At 32.6% G+C, this 10,183-nt stretch overlaps 1 protein-coding gene across 1 annotated transcript; it reads left to right on the forward strand.

The window, feature by feature from the left end:
• The first annotated feature begins 2,058 nt into the window (after positions 1 to 2,058).
• On the forward strand, positions 2,059 to 9,353 carry LOC141701844 (protein CHROMATIN REMODELING 19). The gene is made up of 12 exons (XM_074505459.1): positions 2,059 to 2,734; positions 2,826 to 2,952; positions 3,731 to 3,771; positions 3,864 to 4,114; positions 4,207 to 4,387; positions 4,873 to 5,058; positions 5,188 to 5,355; positions 5,444 to 5,602; positions 6,437 to 6,514; positions 6,601 to 6,737; positions 7,659 to 7,877; positions 9,022 to 9,353. The coding sequence occupies exons 1-12, from the start codon at positions 2,174 to 2,176 to the stop codon at positions 9,191 to 9,193; spliced, it is 2,280 nt and encodes a 759-aa protein (XP_074361560.1). The 5' UTR covers positions 2,059 to 2,173; the 3' UTR covers positions 9,194 to 9,353.
• The last annotated feature ends 830 nt before the right edge of the window (positions 9,354 to 10,183 follow it).

Below are 10,183 nucleotides of genomic sequence, written 5' to 3' on the forward strand. Positions count from 1 at the left end.
AACTTCAAATCTACACATACTTTGATAAGAAAAAAATTAACCAACGTTATTGAATAACTGAGTAATAAGCCCTTAGATTCCTTGTAGTAATCAATTGCAAAAATCAAAACATAATTGTTTGACATTTTCATCCCTCAAATGAAATTTATTTTGAGAACCTAAAAAAATTGGAAGTAAATTTAAAAATCAAAACTTTTGGAGAGAAATAAAAGATATTTTTTTTGAACAAAGAGGGAAATAAAGATAAAAATATAATTTTTATTTAGTGTTGTAAAAAGTATGAATCGAAGTTAAACGGTGCAGGCACCGTACAGGGATTAATCGGGTAATCGGGGATTAATTGAAATGATTAATTAGGTCATTAATCAGAACTAATTTAATATTATGTTTAATCTATTATATATATAATATCTATTATATATATAATAGAGCAAATGGGGTGTTGGGCGAGACAATTAATTCAATGTGAAATATCTATTTTAACCCTTGTCCTATTTATTATTTCGTATTTAATATCCATTAATAGCTAATATTCATTCAAGCATATGAATTATTTTGTAATTAATAGTTACACACACACTCACACATATATGTATACATATATTATTTCAATGATATAAAATTTAAAATGTGATAAATTTAATTAAGAATTAGATATCTGAAATAATTATTAATATAAAAATTACATGAATTTTTTAGTAACATGTATTAAATTAATTATGATTTAAGAGAAATCATCACTAAATAATTTTACGGTACACTTGCAAAACATAATATTTTTAAATTGTTTAACATGTAATATATTTTTTTATGACATTCTTTAAACATCAAATACTTACTTATAAAATATACAATAATATAATCACGTATACGTCATCGTGTACTGTAATATTACATAAATTCTTATCAATATAGCACAAAAAACGTATTTTGCAGTTTAAAATATATTTTGTCACGTCGATAGAATATAGTCACATATACACTATACTATGCACGTGTGTTACACAAAATACCACTAGTACAACACAATTTTTTTATTATACAGTATCAAATATGAATAAGCAAGTCGACAATAATATAACTGTCATTATAGACTTTTTTTGAATACAACACACAACAAAATAAAGCTGGTAATCCTCAATATTTATCTTTAATTTAAATTTTTAAATATGCCAAAAATACACCAAAATTAATAAAAAAATTGTAATATTTTAGAACATGCACGTGCCTCGCACGGGCTATAGTGCTAGTTATAAATAATAATACATGTAATTATTTGAAAAAATGCCCAAAATACACCACTTTCTAGCTTCAACTACTCAAAATACTCACCGTTGGGAAAAGTGCCCAAAATACCGACGAAATATGCAATTGAGGATGCGTATTCTGATTTTCAAATTTTTTACAAAGAATACGCATGTCTGACATGCGTATTCTGACATTGAATACGCATGTCTGACATGCGTATTCTTTGTAAAAAATTTGAAAATCAGAATACGCAAGATAATAATGCGTATTTCGTCGGTATTTTGGGCACTTTTCCCGCAGGTGGGTATTTTGGGCAAATCTCCCCAAATTGTGGGTATTTTGGGCACTCACTCTAATTATTTTACTATTTTTATTATACATATAATGTTTTTATAAATATCTATACAAATAAATTTATAATATGAAATATTATTAAAGTAATATAATTTTTAAGATCTAACAAATGAATTGAGGTTAATTTGAGATAAAAATTACAAAAATTTATTATTTAACTATTTAAAATAGTAAATATATATATATTAAATTAAATTTTTTCTTAAATTTTTACAAATTTATATATTTATATTTTTATAATTTTTTTTAAACTTTTATCAATAAGACTGATTTTTGACTGATTAACCCGATTTTTTACCGATTTTTGACCGATTTTCGTAAAAAATAACTTTTGACCAAATTTATGATTAAGTAGTTCAATTTTATAGCCAACAACAATTAATTGCCGTTGCCGAATTTTAAAATAATGTTTTTATTACATAATTTGACTGTGGTTAATATATTTGTGATATTTGGGGACAAAAAAGTGGCGCTTTAAATTCCCCTCACTCTCCCCCCTCTCCTCCGATTCCAAAATCTCACCATTCTCAATTACACAAACTACCTCCATTACACACACCTGTTCTTACAAATGAAGCGCCAATTTCACGAAATCTCCGATGATGAATGGGACCAAGTTGATTTCAATCCTTCTACGTTTCTCAACAAGCCTTCTTCAAAAACCCTAACTCAACCTCCTCCAATTGAATCCTTCTCTTACAAGCCTCCTGATGACGCAGACGACGATTGCGTTGACATTACTGAGAAAGTGTACAAAGAGAGCTTGGAGGATGATGATTTCGATGAGGCGCCCAAGAGTAAAGCTCCGGCTCGCGCAGGTCGGAGATTCGTGATTGAAGATGATGAGGATGAGTGGAGTGGCGACGTGGCGGTGGAGAGAAAGGATAAGGAAGTGATTGAGGTTGATGATGATGAGGAGTTTGAGTTTGAGGTGGAGGATGATGATGATGATGAGGTGGAGGAGGAGTTAGGGTTTGGTGATGAGGGGAATGAGATTGATGTTGTCGATAAAGCATTGGTGAAGTGTGGGAGGATATCGGAGGAGTTGAAGAGAGAGTTGTATGGGACGAGTAATGTCGCATGTGAGAGGTATGCGGAGGTGGAGAGCTCGTCGGTTAGGATTGTTACTCAGGTGAGTTTCGTGTTTTTTGTTGTTGTTTTGATTGTTTTAATTGTTTGTGAATTTTAAGGAATTATTGAGTTTTATTGTTTTGTTGCGGTAGGAGCATATTAATGAGGCGTGTGAGGCAGAAATGGAGGATGAGGAGGGGTTTAAGCCGATTTTGAAGCCATATCAGATTGTTGGAGTTAACTTTCTTATGTTTATGTATAGGAAAAAGATTGCGGGAGGTACTTGTTTTTTTTAAGTTTGGTATGTGTTGATTGTTTTGTAGCATGTACTGTTGATTGGTGAGGTTATTTGCAATGATGGAGGATATTTGAGGTAGCTGTGTAGAATAGTTTGCGATTGTGTTACAGAATGGATTTTGCAGATATGTCTATTTGTGCGAGTGTACTGTAAAATTTTAATTTGGATAATAAATACATTGAATTAACCAGTTGGAAAAATGTGTGATTTTAAACTTGATAGGGTGTTCTTTTTATGGACTGACCTTTTAGTAACAGTGACGGATATTTCCAACAATGTCGTATCTTATTGGGATTTTTGTGTTCTTAAATATAGGAAAAGTTGACGATAGATAAATGTATTTTTCCTACACTCATCTTTTCTGTTGTGCTGCAGTGTGTGTTCTCGTCATAAATTCAGTTATTACTTTCTATGTGTTATTAAGAGAAGTATATTTAGAATATCTTTGGCTTACATTTCCTTGCATTATTTGAAGTATGCCATCAAGTAGCTAAGGATAATATTTAAAACTTCCTAGTTGGTTGTATCTTGTGAAAGTATGAGGTTAAGAAATAATGATCGAGTAGGATTTTTCATTGTTTCTGCCTGCTGATCATGATTGTATAGATTAATTATATGTTCTCAATTAAAACGACCACATTGCATATGCCTTCAAGATGAATAATTAAGTGGAGAAAACATCAAACTTTTTAAACTTTAAATAATTGGTGTCCATAGGAATGACACATTCTCATTGATGTGATTTATAATTCTGTACAGCAATATTGGCTGATGAAATGGGTCTCGGAAAGACAATTCAGGTACTTGCTGTAATGTGTTATATAATTTGCTTTGAGAGGTATATTTTTTTTTATCTGAATGCTGACAATAATATTTTTTATTTTATTTTTAGGCTATAACATATCTTACTTTACTGAAGCATTTGGAAAATGATCCTGGTCCGCATTTAATTGTATGCCCTGCATCTGTTTTGGAAAACTGGGAAAGAGAGCTGACAAAGTGGTGCCCTTCATTTAATGTTCTCCAATACCATGGAGCTGCACGGTCACAATATCAAAAAGAGTTAAGCTCTCTGGCAAAAGGTGGTGTTATACTACCATTTAATGTGATTCTCGTGTGTTATTCACTTTTTGAACGTCACAGGTTAGCTTTACAGCACTAATGCATAATCTCAGTATAATTGGGTTGTTTGTAAATCTTGTGTTACCTTTAAAATTTTTATGCACTACTTACAGTGAACAACAGAAAGATGACCGCAAAATTCTAAAACGTTTGCGATGGAGTTGTGTGCTGATGGACGAGGCTCATGCTCTGAAGGATAAAAGCAGCTATAGGTGGAAAAATCTTATGTCTGTTGCACGAAATGCGAATCAGCGTATCATGCTTACTGGGACACCATTACAAAATGATTTACATGTATGCTAATATTCTTGCTAAATTAGTAGAGCGGATAGTCTATTTTTTTAGAAAATTACGGAATGTTCTGGACAATTGCACTAATATAATTAGGCTTTTTTCTGAAATTTTTGTTTTCAAGAAAGCTGGTAGTGAAAAGCTTTTGATGCCATGTTTTGCCATTAATTTTAATAGCTTAAATGGTTTAAATAGTGACAGGATTAAGTTGCAGGAATTTGCATAAATTGCATGCCTTTTTCATAAATAATTTTCTTACTTTTTGCTATGCATCAGAAGCAGTTTTCTCCCTTCTCATTATTTACTAACTGTGACGTGCTTTCGGATTCTGGAAAGATTAGTCCTACTCTTTCATAAACTTTTTTAATTTTTATTGTGAATCTGAAACAGAGCATTGTCTATGTGATTAATGTAGCTAGTTTGGAAAAATTTTGCGGAATCAGAAAGTTGCTAATTGCTATGTAATAATTTGTTTTTTACAACTTCAGGAACTATGGTCACTGTTAGAGTTTATGCTGCCCGACCTTTTTGAAACCGGAGATGTTGATTTGAAAAAACTTTTGAATACAGAAGATAGTGAATTGATTACTCGAATGAAGTCTATATTGGGACCATTCATCCTCAGGAGACTAAAATCAGATGTGATGCAGCAACTAGTTCCTAAGATACAAAAGGTATACACAGAAGTAATAATAGGATACAGAAAAGCATATCATATACTAATTTGAAGGTATCTTTTCTTACATTAAGGTGTGTGACGACCTGTTATGCATTAATTTCATAAGTGGTGTATTTTGTTGCAGGTCAACTACGTTGTCATGGATAGGCAACAAGTTGATGCTTATAAAGAAGCTATTGAGGAGTATCGTGCAGCTTCACATGCTCGCATGTCCAAGTCTGCGGCTGCGAAGTCCAACTATGTTGCCCTTCCAAAGCGCCAAATCAACAATTATTTTGTTCAGTTTCGCAAGGTGCTATACTTTTTATCATGGATTTAACTTGAAGTTTAGACTTGATTACATGATTCGTAATGATGCTTACATATTACATCCAATACAGATTGCTAATCATCCTCTACTAGTTAGGCGGATTTACAATGACGAGGATGTTGTTCGTTTTGCTAAAAAGTTACATCCGAAAGGTGTATTTGGCTTTGAATGTACACTGGAGAGAGTAATCGAGGAGCTCAAAAGTTACAATGACTTCTCTATCCACCAGGTTATTTCTCAGTAGTGTCTCTTTTCATCCAGTTTTTTAATAGAGATTTTAAATTTGGTGTTGGGGTTAGTCTTTGTGAGCAACAAGGGCTGAAGCTTGTGGTTTCACTTTCCAGAATAAATACAGTATAAAGATAACATATGCATAGTCGCTAAAGAATACTATCGTTTCATAAATTGCTAGGAGTTATACCATCTAGGATTGAATCGGCTTGGAAGAGGGGGGGGTGTGTAATCAGAAGGTTTAATGGTAGCAATGTAGCATTTGTTAGATGAACTTTTATATAGAAATTATTAATATCTAAGAATGCCCTCCCAACCTAGTCTCTCCCTATTCTGATTTGTGCCACCTAATTCTGATTTTTACCAAGTGATTCCGATTTTACTAATTTTTACCAAGTGATTCCGATTTTTACTAAAAATAAGGTTATTTGCTCGATTTTCACAGGATTGGAGCATTTACTCCCAGCCTAGCACTCATAAGAAAGCCCTCCCAACCTAGTCTCTCCTTATTCCGATTTGTGCCCCCTAATTCTGATTTTTTACCAAGTGATTCCGATTTTTACTAAAAATAAGGTTATTTGCTAGATTTTCACAGGATTGGAGCATTTACTCCCAGCCCTAGCGCTCAGGCGGCTGCCTTTACGTTTATAGTGTTGTTAATCTTTTTTCCGTTATATTTGTTTACATATTGACCTTTTTTGATGTTCAATTGATATTTGTTGTTCTGGTTTAGGCTATAGAAAGCAGTCTATCAATGCGAAATCATGTCATGTCTATGAATATATATGTGGTTGTACATCCTGTTGACATTTATGCAATGTGCCTCTTGCAGCTTTTGCTTTATCATGATATCGCAGATAAGAAAGGAGTTCTATCTGATGAGCATGTTATGTTCTCAGCAAAATGTCGGGTGAGTTTGTCTCTTTTTTTTTGCATAAATCCTTTGCTGAAGTTGGTCAAATATTAGTAATATCCATTATTGTGCACATGGTGTAGGAATTAGCAAAGCTTCTACCATCATTACATCATGGCGGGCATCGGGTTCTGATCTTTAGCCAGTGGACGTCAATGCTTGATATCTTGGAGTGGGCATTAGAAATAATTGGTGTTTCTTACAGGCGACTTGATGGAAGGTACCTGGACTTCGTTTATTATTCCCTTGCAGCCAAAAGTATATTAATATGGTTATACCATGGTTGTTAAGACTTAAGACAGTATGTGGGGCTGAGTCGAATAGTTGTAGTCGACAAGTCAAAATAATAAATACTCCCTCCATCCCTAAAAAAGTTTCCTATTTGTGTTGGACACGTTTGCCAATGCACACTTTTGATTGTTAATATCTTTAATTTCGTATTAGTATTAAATATATAAATTTCATTGTATTAAAGTACTCATAAATACGAATCCAACAAAATCACTCAAGACTATGTTTGATATTATAGATTAGACGTAAATTAGTAGTCAATCGCTTACCATGAACAGTACAAAAAGTCAAAATGGGAATAACATTTTGGGACAGAGGGAGTAGTAAATATAATTACGGATGACAAGTTATCACCTAATAATCTAACTTAGGAATACAAGTTAGAGATGTTCAAAACAGTTATTTGGTTATAAATGAGTATGTGCACAATTGTTGTATGTATACAGTATACACATTTTTATACAGTTATTATATTTATTATTTGAAGCATAATAAGTATTGTTAAATTATTTATTATAGTAAATTATTTATTATTTGAACAATTTTTATACAGTATAGTTACTTTTAAAATCACTGTGCCCTAGATTTAAACCGCAGGATCGCTGTACTCAACTGGTTATTGGCCTTAAATATGTAAAAATATGTTTTTCTAACTGGATGGTGAACTATATAAGACCTACTAATTGTAATGGTGAACTATATAAGGCCAACTAATTGTAATAGCAAATATTATTAATAGCAAAGTCTGATCTTAATTACCACAAATATTAAGCTGCTTGTGATTTGTGCACCTTAAGCAAGTAATAATGTGTTCCTTTCTTTTTTGTTCCTCTTGCCTCTGTTAAAATAGCACACAGGTGACCGATAGACAAACAATTGTTGATACGTTCAACAATAATACTTCAATATTTGCATGCTTGCTGTCTACGAGGGCTGGAGGACAGGGTTTGAACCTGACTGGAGCTGATACTGTTATAATACATGACATGGATTTCAATCCACAAATTGATCGGCAAGCTGAAGATCGCTGCCATCGTATTGGTCAAACAAAACCAGTTACAATATACAGGTAGCACACCTCATCTGTTTCCTGCTGTAGGCCCTTTTGGCCATGTTTGTTTCATGGTATTAAGTAGGGGATATGATTGTAGTCGTTTAAATTTTCCAATCCTATGTTTGTTTTGTAAAAAAATAGCGAAGGGTTATCCAAGGATTATAATCCTTTAAATTATCCTATCCCATGTTTGTTATGTTAGTTTTGTTGGAGTAGAGGATAGGACTATAATCCCTCTAATATTACGTGGGAGGAGGTATTATTGTATCCCCTCTTACAAGTCATTTTTTAAATGATTATAATCCCCTTGTTGTAATCCCATGTGAAACAAACATAGGATTGGAAATGGAAAATTTAAAGGATTATATTCCAATCCAATAGACTATCCCTCAAAACAAACATATGATAAAATTTTAAAAAATTATAGTCTAATTCTACACTTAATTCTTCCAAACAAACATAAGATATGATTATTTTATCTATATGACTAATTTTGATGGGATTAGTTATCCCCGGATTATTATCCCGAGATTATAATCCCTTGAAACAAACTTAGCCTTTGTGTTTAACAAGAAAAATATAATTTGTCCAAAATAATGATGCGAATTTATAAGAGAATAAGGATCATAAGGTTAACCTTAGGATAATTTTCCTGAGATCACCACAAATACGTGTAAACTAATCTTAACATTTATTATTAAATATTTACTAACCATATATTTTGCATGACTTTGAAATTAGGAAAGTAAGCAAACAGATAACAAATATAATACACTCAACTTAACCAATACCTTAGGAAATTTTCCTAAGGTCTACCTTAGGTTCCTTATTCTCAATTTATAATCTATAGAAATAAATTTAAGTTATTGTAATTGCTAGTAAAAAGCACTAGTACACTGCTAATTACAAATAGAATTGCATTGAAAAATATTTATGAATCACACATTAAAAAGTTGAGTAGAATTTTGCAAATTGGCTTGCACAAGTAGTCAAATCGTGATGTTTTTTGTTTGAATTGGAATAGTATAAAGCTAGCAACCCAATTTATTTCCATCTTTTTATCACTGTCTTAATTACTAGTGTTTGAGTATTACAAAGCTAGCTAAATTTTTTTGTATTCTACTGTCTTAATTTCTCGACATTGTTAATTTTTTGATAGGCTGGTGACCAAGGATACGGTTGACGAGAATATATATGAGATTGCAAAACGCAAACTCATTCTGGATGCTGCTGTGCTGGAATCTGGAGTAGAAGTAGAGAAAGAAGAGATCCATGAGAAAACAATGGGCGAAATATTATCAAAATTGTTGCTCGGAGAAGATCCTCGATAAGAAAGTTAATCGCGGAGATTAAACTTCTTAACGATGTTGTTCTCAAATATAGAAACTGGGGTTCACAGTTTTAGGATTAAAGAATAGGTAATTTTTATATTTTTTGGGGGTTGGGAAACTGCAGCAGTGAGAAGAGAATGGATATTTTCTGCTGGAAAGGCCCATTGTTGTATTTTATCACAGGCCCGGGGCAAAGTCTGTAGAATATTGTTTGTGCATTTTGATGCATGTGTATGTTACACAGCTCATCTGGAGGAGTCTAGACTAACAAATGTTTTAATATACAGGGCTATTCCCCTCAAGCCCCAATTGTTCAACTATAATGCAGTGGAACTGTTTACCCATAAGAGAATCCTATAAGATACATTATGAGAATGTATATATGTATGTATATTACGGCTGAATAAGATATTGGTTAGGTAAGCTAAATAAATACACAGAATAACTGTCGCGCAAAAATTAGGCAGAGGCAAATAAACAATGAAATTGAGATAATATAAAATGATGTTATGATTGTGATAAGCTGAAGGGGAAAGGAATGGTGTGTGAGGGAGCAATACTGTCTTGTCGTTTGTGATGTCGTTTTATTCCGGGGGAGGATGCAGCCTTGGCCCCACAAAAACTTTTAACTTCGAGGAAGCTGTTTTGGCGGGCTCCACGGGCTTTTGGGTCCTCGCTGCAGCCCTCAAAATTATTACTCTCGTCTCGTATCTCCGTAACAATGTTTTCCTTGATCCTGTATTATGACATTATTTTTTCGTACATCTTCGGACTTTTGATTGTAAGGAAAAATTCTTTCTACTAATGTGGAAACGATTCCGGAAAATGAAGATCAATTATCTTCGAAAAGAAAAATATTATGGATCTCAAACTTTTTTCCAAATAAATGATGTATCATGTATTATTGATAATTTTTTTTAATAATAATATGATATCAACTGTGTGTAAATAAGTTCTAATCAAAATTTGACATATGTCATGTCAAGTTAT

This window comes from Apium graveolens, unplaced genomic scaffold (assembly GCF_009905375.1).
Source record: "Apium graveolens cultivar Ventura unplaced genomic scaffold, ASM990537v1 ctg4450, whole genome shotgun sequence".
NCBI classification, from domain to species: domain Eukaryota; kingdom Viridiplantae; phylum Streptophyta; class Magnoliopsida; order Apiales; family Apiaceae; genus Apium; species Apium graveolens.